We start from the raw sequence: 19,077 nt of genomic DNA, 5'->3' as shown, positions 1-19,077 counted from the left end.
ATTGAAAGCTTTCAGATGAATAAACTGAACCCGATGGGCAAATGCAGCAGAGTTTGTTTGAAACGTACCATGTAGGTCAGGTGGGAAAGTAATTAACTGTTTCATATCCATGACATATCCAGTGAGCAACCCACGCTCTGCCGTTGCTCATTACCGCTGCACAGGGAACAATGCTTATGGGAAAATAAAACCCTCAAACAAATCAAGTTTTCCATTGAGATAAAAATCATAAATGGGGGCGTGAACTTATTCCATTTGACTGGCTTCATAATAGCATGGATCAGTGGAGCAAGCTGCAGAAATGCTGAATAATTTAACCCCGGTTGGTGGTAGTAGAGAAACTTAGAAAAAAACTGCCCCATATCATGAAGGATCGGACAGTATAACGGTGTAAATGTGATTTTAAAAAATTTTTTTAAACCACATTACAAACATGACTACTCAATTTCCTCCCTGTAGTTGATGCCTCCCCAACTGACATCATCTGGAAAGTCACTGAGTCACTGGAGGCCGATTACACCGTTAATGGACACTGAGACGGATCGCAAGGATGTCTAGCAGAGTATTGTTTTTTATGGATTTACTGAACGCAATTAAATCGAAGTGGCATATCAGACTTCTAATAAGGGTGTTTGCAGTTTTAGTGAAGTGTGAGAACATCTATCAACTGGAAAACCCTCAGTTTAGCCTCACCTGACAGCGATCCACCCTGCTGGAGTGTCCTTGAACACAAGAGTGAGCCTCTGCCAGCTCCTGATTTGATATCTGCACTAATCTTTTTGCTGGTAAAATACGATTAAGTGCTAAATCTGCAGCTTTTGTCACCTTAAGGCAAACACACGGCGGTTTTTAAAGTTTTAAGTGCCCGGGGATGGCTGTTGCCGATTTGTGTTTCACATAAAGATACCAAACAGATTATTTTCCCTGAAAGAGCTGAGAGACCGAGGGTCGGATTGTTTCCATTTAATGTCGGGTTGATTATAAGATTGAGTGTTACATCACTCAGGGACTGATTAGGCCTTTCAGCACCACTGTCGGCCTGCGTCGAGTGACTCAGTGTGATTGAAGTGTTTGCTCTCAAACCAGGATGAGAGCTTCACTTCTGGTTGAACATACGGGAGGGGGCAACGTTGTTTCTTGATTCACTAGACAGTCGTTTATTAAATGTTTCTATATTTGTAGATGAACATAAAGATACTCTCGGTCCCAGTACGGCCCGAAAAAGAGTTTGAGCAAATGATTCAGTGTTTTAAACGTGAGGTGATGGAGTTGGACCCTCTCGATCAAATAGCCACATCCTACAGAAGGAAAGATACAACAGACCAGAGCACAGGGCAGCCACAAGAAAATTAGAAGCTTTTTAAATTGTATTTATTAGTCTATTGCTTGTCCTTCATTCAGTTCATTTTGGAGGAGTTCGAGGACATGATTGACCACTATCATATAGCTGGATAGCTTAGCATAACGACTTGGAAAGGAATAAAGGCTTCGCCAGTCATTTCAACATTGAGGTTCTTTTATGAATGAACTATAAAACGTGCTACTTAGCGACCTTTAATGATGCAGGTAGGTCTAGTTTGTTGCCTTCAGACTGTAAGGGTAGCTGTTTCCTCCTGTTTCAGGTTCTGGCACAAAGCTAAGCTAACCCGCTCCTTGAACATACAGTTTAATGGACAGATATGAGCGCGATATCAATCTTTTTATTAACAGTTTCTCAGAACGAGAAAGAGAATCAGCGTATTTCCCAAAACGCAAACTATTGCTTTATCTCCAAGTGTTGGAGATAAAGCTGTTAGATAGAAATTAGATAGACTGTTAGATAGAAATTGAAGTAGTAATTGAGGAGTAGAAGTGTGTTACAATAATTGCAGCAACAGTCTTAATTAGCAGTTACCGTCACGCAACAGACCACTTATACAATAGGCCAGGATTTCTAGCCAAAATACAATAAATACACCCTATAATTACCATTATTCAGAAAACAATTAACACAAATGTACAGTTTCAGTATATACTTATGTATAAGCAACGATGCATATGACACGCATATGAAAATAACACTCCTACATCATTTTCCTTGTTAAACTGATATCGACTTCAAGCTCTGTGGGAGTCTGACTGCTGCTGCGATCATTCTTCCTTTGATTCTTTAAGACTAGTTTTGTTGAATTTAGTGCTGCTTTACATTTTATCTCCAAACTAAAACATCTTTTTAGGTTGTTTAGTTATATCCGTTTACATTTATTTGCAATACTGACTACAACAAATGTATATTATTTTAAATGTATATTTGATTCATATTTGATTTATGTTTATATTTTATCCCTATAGTCTAACTTGCACAATTTTTCATCAGAGATTCCACATTGTACTTTTACTTTTGTGATTTTGTTCTATTTTATGCATAATTAATAAGAATTGTTGGAGGGAGCCTTTGTTTTTGGCAACGGTGGTTTCTCTCTAATTCTTGTGCATATAGAATTTGAGATTTCTGCTATTTATTGCCACGTAGTTACGTATGAAATGCAACAAAGGCGAGTGCTGTCAACATTGGAGCAGAAATGTGGTAAATCTGTTGAAATCCAACAGAACCTGGCTTCATGGTCTCTTTAGTGGTTAAAATAAGAAGCCGGTGTTCAGGTGCAATTCATTCTCTAGAGCAAAAGAAAGGAAATCATTTGGTAAAAAAAAGAAAAGATAAATAAATGTCGAATTAGAAATGCTCCACTGCTCCTTTTCTCTGTAACTTGGCTCCACAACAATCCTTCTCTCCACACTCGCTGCATTTCATCAGTCAGAATTTCACAGTAGGAAGACGGAGAGGGAGCTCAAATCAGCCGCAACATTTCTCTTTAATGGGGAATTAAGCTTGATTAAAGCCCCACAACACATTTATGAACATTAAATACCTGCGGGGGGTCATAGCTTTGTTGTTTGAAAAATAATACATCAACAATTACTACAGCAGATACTGGCATTTTCTTGCTTTCCATAAACACTTTTGAAACCCAGCTAATCTACACCCACTGACACTGCGTGGTCCCCAGCAATGGAAAGCAATGCTGTGAGTGAGCAGCAAGCCATTTCAGTCTAGATCCAGGACAGCAGTTTTCTTTTCTTTTTTCTTCAATATTGTCCTCATCTTCTCTCATTATTTATATTTGATTTCCACTCTCACTAACACGCTCTCTCGCTATCTCTATGGGGGAATGCCGTGGTTTTGTTCGTGACGATTAGAAGCTATTATGAATCTGTCTCTGCTGGTTCTTTACAAACAGAGAGAAGTTAGTTGTTTGTACATTTTAATAATGTAGTGATTGTGTTTTGTCTGCACCAGGCAACTTGCCAGTCTTTGCCATCAAGGGTGCACTTTCCACCTGATCCCTACCTTTTGTCTCACAGGTGGTGAACCCACTGGGCCCTGGTTGCTCTGTTAGGTGTGTGTAGTGAGATTAGTCATTTAATAACTAACCCATTCAATTCATTAAATAAAAAAAAAAATACCAAACATCGTCTGGTTCTAGTTTATTGGATATGATGATTTGCTGCAAACCAATCAAGCAATTTGAAAACATCACGTTGGGCTCTGGGAAATTATGTTTTTTGTAAATAGTTTCGAGATTAAATGATTAATAAAAAAAACAACAACAAATCATTTGATATTGACAGTGATTGGTAATTGCAGCCCTGGAACGTCTGCAGCACGCGCTCCCGGGCCATTTCCCTTTTGGAATTGTTTTTGTACAAGTCTGACTGGAAAGAGACTCGAGGGCAAAGCTAAGACACAACTCAGGGGTCGAATCTCGTTCTGGATCCACTCACAAGGGATTTGCAAAGGAAAAAAGGTCATTTAAGCTGTTCTACTCGCCCTTCTCTGCAAACTGGGACCCTGGATCAGCTCTGGATTGATGCACTGCAAGGCCGCAAAAATATTGAAACCTCACCTCGTCCATCGTTTCTCAGACTTCATTAAGCGACGTGGACTGGGCTTTAGAAAATTCAAATTAAAACAAAGTTTAATCAACTTAAACAATCAGAATGAAACACTTTCAAGACGTAGGTGACCGGTCTCTTGAGAGGGGCTCTCATCAATACTCCATTTCACATAACATGGATCTAGTGCAATGTGGCATTCCTCTCATTATCAGATAATGAGCGCTGACCCTCGATGTTTCCTTCCTTTGCAGAGTGAGCTGCCGTGAATCCCGACAGGAGACAAGATGGCGTCCAACAACACCCTGCGCAGCTACTCCATCATCCCATGTTTCATCTTTGTGGAGGTGAGAGGCTGTGTGTGAATTCCAAACCCTGGTTGGTGGGGGGAAATGTACACGATGAGTTTGTGTGTGTTTTGTGTGTGAGTGACAGTTTAACCATTAGCAAATGACCTCCTCGGGTAAATTATACACAGACAACCAGAGCGTAAAGTGTTGGAATGAGTGGAAATCTTGAGTGTGTGTGTGTGTGTGTGTAAGAACTGTTCTGCTCCTCCATTTTTAATTACCATGTCAGCTGAAAGTCCTTAATCAGAGAGATGTCTCAGGACGCCTTCCATTACTCTCTCTTCTCGCTATTTGATACTCGCACACGCGCTTCTCTGAGGAAATATCCTGAATAACAGTCTCAGATGAGTTCACGCCTCCTCTTTTATCTCACGCTTTCTTCACAGCTGACCTTTGTGTCACATTTTCTGACAGCCTCCCACCATAAGACTCTTTCACACTCTAAATGAAGAGAATTGTCCTCCCGAGATAAGTGAAATGTGACTTTATGTCCCCTTTGATTCACGATGTTCTTTCTACCTTGCTGCTTTTCGAGCAGCAGCATGGGCTACTGCCTCAGTACTTACCTAAAGAATTACACTTCTTTTCACACGTCTCGAGGCGTTATCTATAACCCCCAGTTATCGATTAGTCAGATATCATTGATTTAAATGGAACGGCTTTGTGTCGCTGAACAAGGAGAGATGGCAACAATGTGCCGACACTTTTGAGATCATTTCCACGCTCAACACGCACTTCAGCTCGACACCTTAAAATGTAACTTTGCACTTGAGCTCTGCGACACTTCACCGCGTCGGGAATTACAGACAGATGAGCCGGTAAAAATCTGTTTTCTTTTTGACAGATTGACTATTCTCAGAATGACTAAGGAGCACCTAACCCTCCTGTCTGCACTCTGGTAACCATGTTGCTTGGTCTATTCTTATTCGTTATTATAATATGCTATGAATTCTATATTAGAAATCCCTCTCGTGTCAATTGAATTGTCACTTTTTACTCCCACGCAGCCAGACTTTAAGCTGGAGCATGTGGGAAATTGCCCTGTACAGCACCTGTTAGAAAACCAACAACACAGTGGATACAGACACATGTCAAGCATCATCCTCCTGTAATCTTCTTTTCATTTTTTTGGTTGAAATTGTGACTCACTATTCATCACCAAATGTTTCATCTTCTTTAGTCCTGCTGTTGGACAGCCGTGTCATCATTGTTCAGCGGCCTTCTCATTTCCAGCTTTAAAGTGTCTGGAGCTCAGCGTGAAATGCTCAGTTGGACATCGCTAATCACGGCTCTGCAATTTGTTTAATTAGGATGTGTAACTCGAGGGGGTTAATGGGTAACTGATTATTATGTTGGTGACAACATCCCCAGTTTAACAACGAGCTGGTAAACGACATACTGTGGATGTTTATGCCGTAGTCCTGGAAACAGCGGACCTCAGTTGGTGATGATACTTACAATGGGCTCTGAGAATGATGGCTTTTTGTTCTGGAAAAACAACGTGCTTTCACGAGTAGTTGAGTTTGGTTTAAAATATACACAAGAGACTCTCCAGTTTCCTAACTATTCTTTTAATTTGGACTTTGCACATCGCATTTGATAACAAAGTAACATTAAGTCCTCCTGAGCTGACGAAATGACCCCCATTGTTTATAAAGAAACCTCCAGCTAATCAGATTTTGATAATCAGGTTTTGGTTTTTAAAAAGTCCGTTTTGGAGACTTCCCGGTGACCATAGCAACGTGTGCATCACAGTTGTTCATTGCTGGTAGACAGACCAGCATTAAGCCAATCAACAAGCGGCTGTTATTGATGAATCTCCAACAGGGTTTGGCTATCTGATGAGAAAATTACAATCCCAGTAATGACTGTTATGTTAATCACATCGGGGAGTAATCACTGCAGAAGATGAGGAAACGGAGAATGTTGACAGTGTCATTCACAATACTTAATAGGATTACCCCCCCTCTTTATTACATTATGAGTACAGTTGTACCCATTACATTTTTACCCCTTATTTGTCTCATTCATTTGAATCCGTTATTAAATCTGAGGAAAACGGTTGTATAATGTCTCGCGTGTCTCTGTCATGACCAATCGAAAGTCTGAAAAAATAAGCCGGATGATCTCATCATCTTTGGCTTGGAGACGGCCCGTTGTTAGGAGAAGGCCATCCTCCATAAACAGATGTTGCCAACTCTTAAAAGACAAAGTTATAACAGTTCCCGTTTCCACCGGAGTGAGGAAAGTTTTTCCCGAAGCTTGCAGCTATATCTTAACGCCTAAAATGAAGGGCGCTTCATTCAGCTGTTTGCCAGGGAGGGTGAAATATAATGAAAGATGCATTGTGGGAAATGTAGGATCTAGCGCTCAGCTGGTATAACCAATACTTGAGATTAAATGTCCGGATATCATGTCCTACTGCTTCAACTCTTTTTCAATCTATACCTTTATTGAAATGCAACACTGAATTGCAGGAGTACATCTTCAATCTGGTTTGAATTAATATTTAAAGTATATCTATATGTCTGTAAAGTACATTTGTTTATAGATACAATTATGTATTATTACATTTATTACATGTAATTTAGCTGACGCTTTTATCCAAAGCGACTTACAATCATGTTACATCAATACACTGTAGAACAGCTACAGGGAACAATTCAGGGTTAAGTGTCTTGCTCAAGGACACATCGACTAGGGCGGGGATTGAACCACCAATCCCCTGATTGAAAGACAGACCTGCTAACCACTGACCCACAGTCGCACCCATGTATGTAATGATGGAAGTTTTCCACTATGCTTTACATCAGACACAAATGGGAAGAATAACTACTTCAAATATTCATTTAAATTATTTATAAGTGATTGCAATGGTTAATGTGTACATCAATTGTGTAAAATTGTTAGCACAGTAGGACACCACTGAAGTTCATAAATCATAATATAGCACTGTCTCTCAGTGAGGTTTCAAAATAAAAAAATTCTTTGCACAATTTCTTTGACTTTCAGGATGCAAAGACGGAGCAATTGTCTCGCTATCACAATCTCCCCATGCACATGAATGTGTATTGCCTCCATGTTGCAGCAGAGCATGGGCGGAGTGCTCCACTGTGGGAGCACATTCAGTAACGAGCTTTCTCTAATTTTCACGACAAGCTCTCAAAGGCGTCACATCCACCTCCGTGTCTCACTCTGCCCTTGCCCGTTTTCTCTGTCTCTCCCTCTTTGATGTCTCTGTCACATCCCTACAGCCCCCTCCTCCCATCTATTTCTATTTCTCGCGGTGTCACAGGAGCTCTTCCTTCCCCTCACCTTCTTCATCCTCCTCGGTATCGCTCCATCTCGGTGCCCCTCACTCTTTCCGTGCTCCTTTTGTTTCCTCCTTCCCTCTTTTATTGTTGCCCTCTTTCTCTTACTCACCCTGCGTGTCACGAACAGAGCGAGGCAGAGGGACCGTGCCCGTCACGTGGCCGGAAACGGAGCGCCCCGATTGGAGCAGCTCCAGTGCCGGGAGGCATTGTGACAGGGAGGATGCTTATTTATGGTGATTTGTTTATCTAGTCATGCATCATGTTGTTTTTCCGTTACTTAACCTTGAGTTGAGAATTGTGTCATTGCCGTTGCTGCGGACTATTGGATGAAAGGGAATGAAAAGGAGTGATGGAGTGCAACAGGAGAAAGACGAGATGGGGAGGAGGAAAACAGTATAATGGAGGGAAGGAAGAATTAAGGTTGCAAAATGTGTGAGACATTAATTAAAGGAAGAACAGGAGGTGAGCCGTGAAGAATGAGGAGTGAACATATATCTCCTGTGCCTCCCCCTGGATGAGCAATACGCAGAGCCCGGGGCGTTCCTTCAGCTCACTATCCTCCACTTAGACTTCTCAGGTTTTGTGTACAAAACCTTATTGAGGGCCGTGTGACATCTTTTCAAAACACCTGCCCGCACCAGGCTGTAAGGTAGTGAACTAATGTCTTGACTATCATTTGTGAAAATCCCCACTGTCAATCTAAGAGATGATTTCTTTCTTTTATCTTGCTTAATCTCATTTTGCAGTATGATGTAATAATGTTCTGGACTGTCATGATTAAAGAATAAAAGAATCACTGCAGGGAGTGATGGTCTTTGATGTCGCTGCGTCTCTCTCCTGGCTGCACTGACGCAATATGATTTTTTAACTTGGGGGATTCTAAAAAAAGGGTCTTTTATCTGAGGAATCGCATGTTAAATTTAGTTTTGGAACATCACACAGTCTAAGTGAACCTGCTAGCTTTGATTAAGTTGGGGCAGGAAACTGAAATGCCTGCAGTTGGAGATTTTACTTTACAGGAGGCTGAAGAGAGGACAGGTAGATGTGCAGTGGTGATTCGGTCTTTTGAAATTAGGGGGATTGCTATTCTGTGACCCCCCACTCGTAAAAGCAATACAGGTCTTTTTTTTAATCATTAAATCTACGTTTCAATTATTTTGTTCCACTGCTCACATCAATACTATCAGACACTGGAGAGAAAACTGAGTCTAGCTTTAATGGCAAAATGTCACGCAAACAATTAAGATAGGGGTAAGTAGTGCAGGGTACACAGGTTCAATTCAATTCAGTTTATTTTGTACAGCCCAATATCACAAATTACAAATTTGCCTCAGAGGGCTTTACAATCTGTACACATACGACATCCCTGTCCCAGGACCTCACATTGGATCAGGAGGGCCAAGGCAGGAGGCCGGCTCACCAGGCATCAGACACCGCCAGGTCCAATGGACCCTATGAGACGTGAAGTCACAACGACTCCGGGGAGGAAGCAGAGTTAATAAGGTGCAATGGAGAGATGTAAATTCATCCATAAGGAGAGAGAGAAGAGGAGATAGGAGCTCAGTGTATCCTAAAACATCCCCCAGCAGCCTATAAGCCTATAGCAGCATATCAAGGGGCTGGACCAGGGCAAACCTGATTCAGCCCTAACTATAAACACTATCAAACAGGAAAGTCTTAAGTCTATTCTTGAATGAGGTGACTGTGTCTGCCTCCCGGACTGAAAGTAGAAGCTGGTTCCATAAAAGAGGAGCTTGATAACTGAAGGCTCTGGCTCCCATCCTACTTTTGAAGACTCTAGGAACCAGGTAAGGGCGAGGCAAGCAGTCAATAACGGGTCACAGAAACAAGGCTTGACAACATGGTTTAAGTGCTTGGCATGAGCACAAGACCATCTGCCAATGGCGAGAGCCAGACTGAGGCTGAATCCTGACTGGCTTCATCGGGCAGCTGTTTGTTTGCAGGTGATCAGGGAGTAGCTCCTGGAAGACACGCCCACACACAAGCGAGAGCACGAGTACCAACATCCAACTGATAGGAATATGTTTGTGGCCTTATGTCCCACAGGGGGAACAAGACGAAAAGCTGTGTGCCTGGAAATATCATTAAACCCACTTTAGAACAGCATATGTACTGTTATTTCTAATTTAACATTTAAAATAATGTAAGGGTCCTATTGACGTAATCTGCAAATGTGCACTACAGTTTTAATACAAAATGTGATAACTGCAAAAACAGGCAAATGAGCCTTAGAAATCTGACCCTCCAATAGATGCCCCACATGTCACAAGATGCTCTACTTAACATATTGACAGCCCTGGATCAAGAGGTGAACATGTTTCTTACTGCAGAAATTTGTATCTAAAGCTATAAAATACAGTTATTTTCTTTTTAATAGCTGGCTATTCATCATGATGTCCTAGCTTTTTGAATACATTGGATACAAAACAAAACAGAAACAAGTAGCTGTCTTTTGTGTCACCTCAAGACAAGTCTGACAACAGAAGTGTAGCATCACAGTCTAAATCCGGACAAGCCAGACTAAGATGCCCATTTCCATCAGTCAGTGTTTTTCTCCCAGTGTACTAACGCAACATGACAGTGAAATGAAAACCGAGGACTTGGTGGATTTATATCACATTTTCCTGGTTGTTTTCAGGGTCTGAGGGAGGAGATGGGCTGTGGGACAAATATTTTGGATTGAAGGAGACGAAGAAGGGGAAACATTGGGAATGCTGGAGAAGGAGAAGGATTTAATTAGGAATTATGAAGAAATTGTTGCTGTACAAAGTAATTACTAACATATAACAACGTAATACTACAAACTGGTTCTTAAGCATGGTTGCTGAGAGCAGAGAATGTGAACCAAAACAGGAAAGTTGTGAGCAAACAATATGCTATTTAAGGGTAAATGCAGCATTAGGTGATCATTCTCTGTGGGTACCTCTAATAATATATTAGATTAGTCAGTTTTAGAATGAAAAATATTGATTAGAAAGTCTAGCGATTTTACTTATAAGTAATTCATTGATAAATGGTGGTCTGCTCCTCTGAAGTGATATGCAGTACTTACCCTGATAAATGTAGCATGTCCCAACTCAACAGAGGTAGATGGCTGCACCACAGCGCCCTGCCAGAATCCTGGGTAAAAGAGGTGAACTGTGCCCTCCACGGGAGCAGCACAATGGCATGCCGCAGTAACTTCGTATAAACGGCAGCCAGTCGTGTGAGTCTGCCCTTCGGACCGCTATCAATATAAGGAAGCCACACGTTTTACTTTACAGACAATGGGTGTACAACTGTCACATAAAAGCCCTTAAAAAAAGTCACAGGAATAGCAACCGGACTTCAGGGCCGCCACTGAAGTCAAAATATATTTAAAGTATCAAAAGTAAAACTCTTACATATTATGCAGAATGGCCCATTTAGAATAATGTATGTTATATTACTGGATTATGAATATGTATGTATTCATGGTATCAGCTAGTTAATGTAGGGGAAATGTCAACTACTTAAACTGTTGATTATGTTGTATTAATAATCATAAACTACAAAGTAGGTCGTAAGTGATGCTGTCTAAATACATACTTTTCTTCCAAAATGTGGTGGAATAGATGTATAAACTAGCACAAAATGGAAATATACTCAAGTAATAGTACCCTGACTCTGAACCGAGTCCGGTCTGCTTCAAAATGCAGATGAGAGAAGAGTGGAGTAAGATCAGACTCAACGAGAAGAAATTGTTCATTTCTCGTGGCCTGTTTTGGTAATTTGCCACAGCCCGATGACTCTCACGATGTCTAATAGCTCGCTGCATGTTTACGGCCTCCTATAATTTATAGCGAGGGGAAGTAGCAGGAGGCGAGGTGAGTGATGGAGGAAATATGAGTTTTATAGAGATCCTGAAGTGAGAATGTGATTGGGATGAATGTAGGAGGAAATAAATGGTTCAAGGACATCTTGATCTTCTCAAGCAGCCCCATGCCTCGTACCAGCAACCTCACCAGGCTGGTGAATGAATGCAAATGTGGTTGTTGTTGCGTGTTGAACTTGAGGCGAGCTTTGGTCTCTTTTTTTTTCAAATGCAAAGTAAATATATACTCTAGTGTGTACACCCCTTTTATTAATCTGTCCAAGCCCTTTTCAGGTATTTCCCTGTAAACCTGACATCCGTAGGTATGTGATCCCACAAGGTATTACATGGCATTTCTGCAAGCGCAGGAATTAGCATATTTCCAGAGACCTGTGAATTATTTGTTAGCCGATTACCCTGCTGCAACGTGTTTGTGGAACAACATTAAATCAGGAAATTATCCCTCTCTGGATGCTGTGTGTGCCGACAAGCGGCTTTAATGAAACTGTTGCACTGACATGCAATTTTTCAGAATTAATCTGAAGATTACCAATGAAACAATCGGTGAAGAATGTTGTATTTATTTTCAGGAAACGTCCTGGGGCATTATAGAAATAACAAAAGTAAACTGGACAGTAAAGAATGTAGCATAGAAACGTATAGCAGACCTATGGAAACCATGCAATGTGCTGAGTTTATTTGATTCACGGCATGTCATGTCACTGCATATCCCGTCACCGCATATCTTGTCACTACATATCCCTTGACGTCACTACATATCCTGCCACTACACATCCCATCACTACACATCCCATCACTACATATCCTGTCACGTCGCTACATATCCCTTTACATCACTACATATCCCTTTACATCACTACATATCCCTTTACATCCCTTTACATCACTACATATCCCTTTACATCACTACATATCCCTTTACATCACTACATATCCCTTGACGTCACTACATATCCCTTTACATCACTACATATCCCTTTAGGTCACTACATATCCCTTTACGTCACTTCATATCTCTTTACATCACTACATATCCCTGTACATCACTACATATCCCTTTAGGTCACTACATATCCCTTTAGGTCACTACATATCCCTGTACATTACTACATATCCCTTTACGTCGCTTCATATCCCTTTACATCACTACATATCCCTTTAGGTCACTACATATCCCTGTACATCACTACATATCCCTGTACATCACTACATATCCCTTTACGTCACTACATATCCCTGTACATCACTACATATCCCTTTAGGTCACTACATATCCCTGTACATCACTACATATCCCTTTACATCACTACATATCCCTTTACATCACTACATATCCCTGTACATCACTACATATCCCTTTACGTCACTACATATCCCTGTACATTACTACATATCCCTTTACGTCACTACATATCCCTGTACATTACTACATATCCCTTTAGGTCACTACATATCCCTGTACATTACTACATATCCCTTTACGTCACTTCATATCCCTTTACATCACTACATATCCCTGTACATCACTACATATCCCTGTACATTACTAGATATCCCTTTTCGTCACTACATATCCCTGTACATTACTACATATCCCTTTAGGTCACTACATATCCCTGTACATTACTACATATCCCTTTACGTCACTTCATATCCCTTTACATCACTACATATCCCTTTACATCACTACATATCCCTGTACATTACTACATATCCCTTTACGTCACTACATATCCCTGTACATTACTACATATCCCTTTAGGTCACTACATATCCCTGTACATTACTACATATCCCTTTACGTCACTTCATATCCCTTTACATCACTACATATCCCTTTACGTCACTACATATCCCTGTACATCACTACATATCCCTTTACGTCACTACATATCCCTGTACATCACTACATATCCCTTTACGTCACTACATATCCCTGTACATCACTACATATCCCTTTACGTCACTACATATCCCTGTACATCACTACATATCCCTTTACGTCACTACATATCCCTGTACATCACTACATATCCCTTTACGTCACTTCATATCCCTTTACATCACTACATATCCCTTTACGTCACTACATATCCCTGTACATCACTACATATCCCTTTACGTCACTACATATCCCTGTACATTACTACATATCCCTTTACGTCACTTCATATCCCTTTACATCACTACATATCCCTTTACGTCACTACATATCCCTGTACATCACTACATATCCCTTTACGTCACTACATATCCCTGTACATCACTACATATCCCTTTACGTCACTACATATCCCTGTACATCACTACATATCCCTTTACGTCACTACATATCCCTGTACATCACTACTTATCCCTTTACGTCACTACATATCCCTGTACATTACTACATATCCCTTTACGTCACTTCATATCCCTTTACATCACTACATATCCCTGTACATCACTACATATCCCTTTACGTCACTTCATATCCCTTTACGTCACTACATATCCCTGTACGTCACTTCATATCCCTTTACATCACTACATATCCCTGTACATTACTACATATCCCTTTACGTCACTTCATATCCCTTTACGTCACTACATATCCCTGTACATCACTACATATCCCTTTACGTCACTACATATCCCTGTACATCACTACATATCCCTTTACGTCACTACATATCCCTGTACATTACTACATATCCCTTTAGGTCACTACATATCCCTGTACATCACTACATATCCCTTTACGTCACTACATATCCCTTTACGTCACTACATATCCCTTTACGTCACTACATATCCCTGTACATCACTACATATCCCTTTACATCACTACATATCCCTTTACGTCACTACATATCCCTTTACATCACTACATATCCCTTTACATCACTACATATCCCTTTACGTCACTACATATCCCTTTACGTCACTACATATCCCTTTACATCACTACATATCCCTTTACATCACTACATATCCCTTTACGTCACTACATATCCCTTTACATCACTACATATCCCTTTACGTCACTACATATCCCTTTACATCACTACATATCCCTTTACATCACTGCATATCCCTTTACATCACTGAATATCCCGTCACTGCATATGGTCTGTAAACCTTAGATGGTTGTGCGTGAAAATTCCAGTAGATCAGCAGTTTATGAAATACCGACAACCATGCCACGTTCAAAGTCACTTAATTCGCCTTTCTTCCCCAGTCTGATGCTCGGTTTGAACTTCAGCAAGTCGTCTTCCCCACATCTAGATGCCCACACGTATTAAGTTACTGCCATGTGAATGGCTGATTAGCTATTTGTCTGAACAAGCACTTGACCAGGTGTGCCTAATAAAGTGTCCGGCGAGTGTACATATAAACCCCTGTGACATGGTAACTGCATCCTTTAATCTTCTGCCATAGAGCAATTTCCCTAAGGGGACATAACAGGGGGCGACTATGGGTCAGTGGTTAGCATGCCCGTCTTTCAATCAAGGGGTTGGCAGTTCAATCCCCACCCTAGTTGATGTGTCCTTGAGCAAGACACTTAACCCTGCATTGCTCCCCGTAGCTGTGTCTACGGTGTATAATGTAAAGTGTCTTTGAGTATCTTGAAAAGCACTATATAAATTAAATGGATTATTATTATTATAATAACACGTTGGAGGTTTCCGCTATCTTCCCAGACCTTGACCGGAGTCACAAGCTCACAGCCGAGGACATGGTTTACATCAGAAGATGGTTATTCAGATACAATTATGTCAAATAAAACAAGATTAAACGTCACGGCACATCACGTCACGTCACGTCACAGCACATCACATCACATCAAAGCTGCTCCGTGTTCTTAAGATAACATTTGGTAAGAAGTTTAAATGAAATAAATTACTAAATAAAAACTGCAAACTGTTTGTTATAGAGCGCTTCCCGGGTGCTCCAGCTGACCGGCTGTCCAGCACTTCTCCTGCATACCCTGCTGCCACCCTGCTTGTTTCTCTCCTGTATAATGACCCGCAAGTTAATCATTCACATCTGCTCCGGGCCGGTTAATATTAGCCCGGTGTATGTCCGAGGAACTTGAGTGGGACACGTTGTACAAGGAAAGGTGGAGGTCTCGGCTCTGAGAGGGGATCGTGCCGTCTGCAGTTTCAAACAGGATGATCTTGTTCTGATCATCAAGCAGCACAAAAGCCCAGCATTGGACTCCGGACCGTGTAGATACCTGGCAAGGGGGATGAGCTTGATGATGAGGAAGAGGAAGAGGAGGAGGTAGATGGTGAGAAGCAGATCTGAGCTAAAGGATGAGCCAGCACAATAACCAAAGGAGGAGAGTGAGGAGGCAGGGGAGTAGTTCAGAGAGGAGCTTGCTGACTGCTTGTGAGAAGAGGAAGAACTAGAGAATGATGAGGAGAAGGTAGGAAATAAGCACGAGTAGCTAAAGTGGAAATAACAGAAGGAGCAAGAGGGAGAGCCTGATGGTGTGTCATGGGAGAACCTGTTGGCTGGGGCTGGTCCCCTTCTGATATCAACCTCCGGACACTGACTTGGGTCGGTAGGAGGACTGAAGTCCAAATGTAGTTCTCGCGAGTCTGAAGACAGAAACATAGGCGACCTGGACACTTTTGGCTGCATTTCAAAAGAACATCCCATCAATACTTTTCAGTAATGACTTTCTGGAAGATATAATAACATCCTTAAATATAAACGATGTCACCACGTTCCGATAACACTCACCAATATTAATACAAGTCCCCAATTAAACCACAATCGTATTTGCAATTTCAGTATGAAAAGTTGTGTAAGGCACCATTTTAGCCTGCAGTGACAGCTCTTTATGGATATATGCAGCTTTTATGGAACACTTGCTCTATTTCTTTTATAAGAATTTATATCAGCCGTTCAAAGGTGTTTAAAAATAAATAAATCTCTCCAGAATGAAGAGTTGGTCTCATTTGCATTAATACCACCGTCTCAGTACCACCAAACTTTGCTCCTCCAACCATAACTGTCTTGAGAGAAATATCTGTTAACTTTGGGAAACTGGGTTTATTGTTTGCTGAGGATTCTGGCAGGAGTTGCAGTAACAAAGAGACGCCACAAGATGGTGCTGTCATCTTTAGGCTTTGTGATCTGCTCTCTCATATGCATATTCATATTCATTCGCATTTTGCGAAATGAACCAACGCACCCAGAGGTGTTCCTCTTATTTTGTAACTGTTGTACATGTTTGAACGGGTATTTTGAAATGTTTCTGATGAAGCCAAATTAAAAGCATACCCTGGGTTTGAACATGAAAGTAAATAAATTAATAAGATTAATCATCAATCATTTATTGATATTGAAAAGCAGGAGGACTGTTTTTGTAGATTTGAAACACTGAAAACTTCTGTTCATTTGAGTATCTGTGATGTATCAAAGGTGTAATGAAGCCCAGTATAACGGTTCCTTGTGCGAGTTGTCGTTGATGTGTGTGGATTGTGTAAAAATGCTCTCTGCAACATTTACTTACTAATAAGAGGAGCAAGCAAAAAAAAAAAAAAACTAATTAGCTGAGTGTTATTTAGAAAGTTGGCAGAAAGCGCACACAGGCCCACACACACCTGGACATCTCGCCACGGCCATCTGTCGCAAGACCTGATCTGCCAACACTTCTCTCCTGAACACAGTCGCAGTCTTGCCCCCACTGTGCGAACCCCACTGGCCATATTGTCCAGTCTGGCTCACACACGCTCCATATTTCACTGTGGATATAATAAGTTCATAATAATTGCACAATATCTGTTGTTGAGATTCAATAAAAAAACAAAAACAGCTCGAGCTTGTTTTACTTTTATTGTCTGACTCAGCAGAGTAATGTGAGGGGTTTAAATGTTGCTGCATAATATGTACTTGTACTGTAGCGGAGGACTTGTGGAGCATAAATACAAAGCCAACAACCACCCACTCTCTGTTTGCACAGTGTCCCTTTCTTAGCACAGCAACAAACGACTAAACAAAAACACTTTAACTGAGATAAACAGATATTTTGACCTAATAATACTACTGCATAATAGGATGTGTGTGGTCTCTGATACCAAGGATCACTGGTGTAGGATCACACTGTATTCTGTAGTTCGACATGTCAAAAATGTCTAATAAAAAGTCTTTCTTCAAACGCTAGATTTGATTTGCATTGTACATTGGCACGGAGGAATGGCTTGAACAAGAGGGTGAGCTCTGCACATTTAGGCAATAATGAAACGGGGAAAAAAATAAATCATAAAGGACTCTGGGCGCTGATTTATTCCCTGATGTGTAAAATGACTGAATATCAACGGTTGCTGACATTAAGTGAGTGAAAGTACACGTCACATTGCACCCACTACTGGGATAAAAACATGTGAACATGTTATGGATCCACAGCTGGAAAAAAACAAACAAATCAGGAATGTTTATTGAAGATGGCTGGAGATGTTTTAATAGTTGAAATGATCCCAGCACAGTTCTTGTTCTTGTGTGTGTACAACATTGCAACCGACAATGTGTGTCGAAGCAACGCTCATCCTACGGCGGCAGCATTGTGCCACCTAGTGTTGAGGAGAAGTATTACAAATGGCTGGATTTACTAAAAGATTGCAGTTTTTCCAGCAGACGACGAATGACACAGGATAGTCAGACATGGTCGCTTGTGATGTCTCATCTATTTGTCACAATCTAATACTTTATTGATTCATATGGGATCAATAACGCATTTTATTATTCCTTTTTTTCCTCCACATTTTCCCTGTAATCATAGGGAGTTGAATATAGCTCTTACCACTTTAATGTTACCTTTACATGATGTCTACATTTACTGTCAGTACCTTCCTTGACTAAGATACTCTTCACAGTTCCGTGATGTTTTGGGGCTTTCCTTCTATCGACCGTTAAAATATGGGCACGCGCGTCATCACTCCTTTCATATAAAAACCCGAGCGCATTGTGCCAGCAGGTTGGCGGCAGTATCAAAACATAATTGGCTGAATGACACAAATGCAGCTGATTTTCAGAAAACCACATTAAAAGCCTGTGCAATGTCTTACATTTCATATTCCACTGTTGGTTCCTTATCAGTGATTAAGGATACCATATATATATATATATATATATAAATATATATATATATATATATATATATATATATATATATATAATTAATTGTTTTATATATATATATATATATATATATATATATGTATATATATATATATATATATATATATATATATATAAAAATATTGCCCGCAGCTGATTCTGGAAAGAGAGAGAGAAAAGAGGCCAGAGACAAAAGATGATGTTAGAGGGATAAAAGGATGAGGGGGTGAGGGAGGAGAGGAGGTGGTAAGTGGGGGGGCTTGTACATAAGGAGTTAGCATGAGAGAGAGAGAGAGGAAAGGAGATGTTTCTTTTAGAGGATTTATGCGGTTTGTTTTTTTTGCATTTAAACACGTCACTGCTGAGAGTGGAGCGCCTCTTCAGGGATCAGCCACAACACAACTCATTGAACCACTGAAAAGTGAATCAGGGAAGGGTGGCCTTCAGTGCGCTGGATATACAACTAACAAGACCCCCTTTCCCCCTTCTCGTTCTT

At 40.8% G+C, this 19,077-nt stretch overlaps 1 protein-coding gene across 1 annotated transcript in view; it reads left to right on the top strand.

The window, feature by feature from the left end:
- Positions 1-4,220: 4,220 nt before the first annotated feature.
- Positions 4,221-19,077, top strand: part of plppr1 (phospholipid phosphatase related 1) — a 30,763-nt gene continuing 15,906 nt past the window's right edge. The window contains exon 1 of the mRNA XM_034547152.1: positions 4,221-4,280. Coding sequence (XP_034403043.1) covers positions 4,221-4,280 — 60 coding nt within the window. The remainder of the gene's footprint in view (positions 4,281-19,077) is intronic.

Source organism: Cyclopterus lumpus, chromosome 12 (assembly GCF_009769545.1).
Source record: "Cyclopterus lumpus isolate fCycLum1 chromosome 12, fCycLum1.pri, whole genome shotgun sequence".
NCBI classification, from domain to species: domain Eukaryota; kingdom Metazoa; phylum Chordata; class Actinopteri; order Perciformes; family Cyclopteridae; genus Cyclopterus; species Cyclopterus lumpus.
The sequence above is the reverse complement of the archived record's forward strand: the minus strand, read 5'-3'. Positions and strand labels throughout refer to the sequence as shown.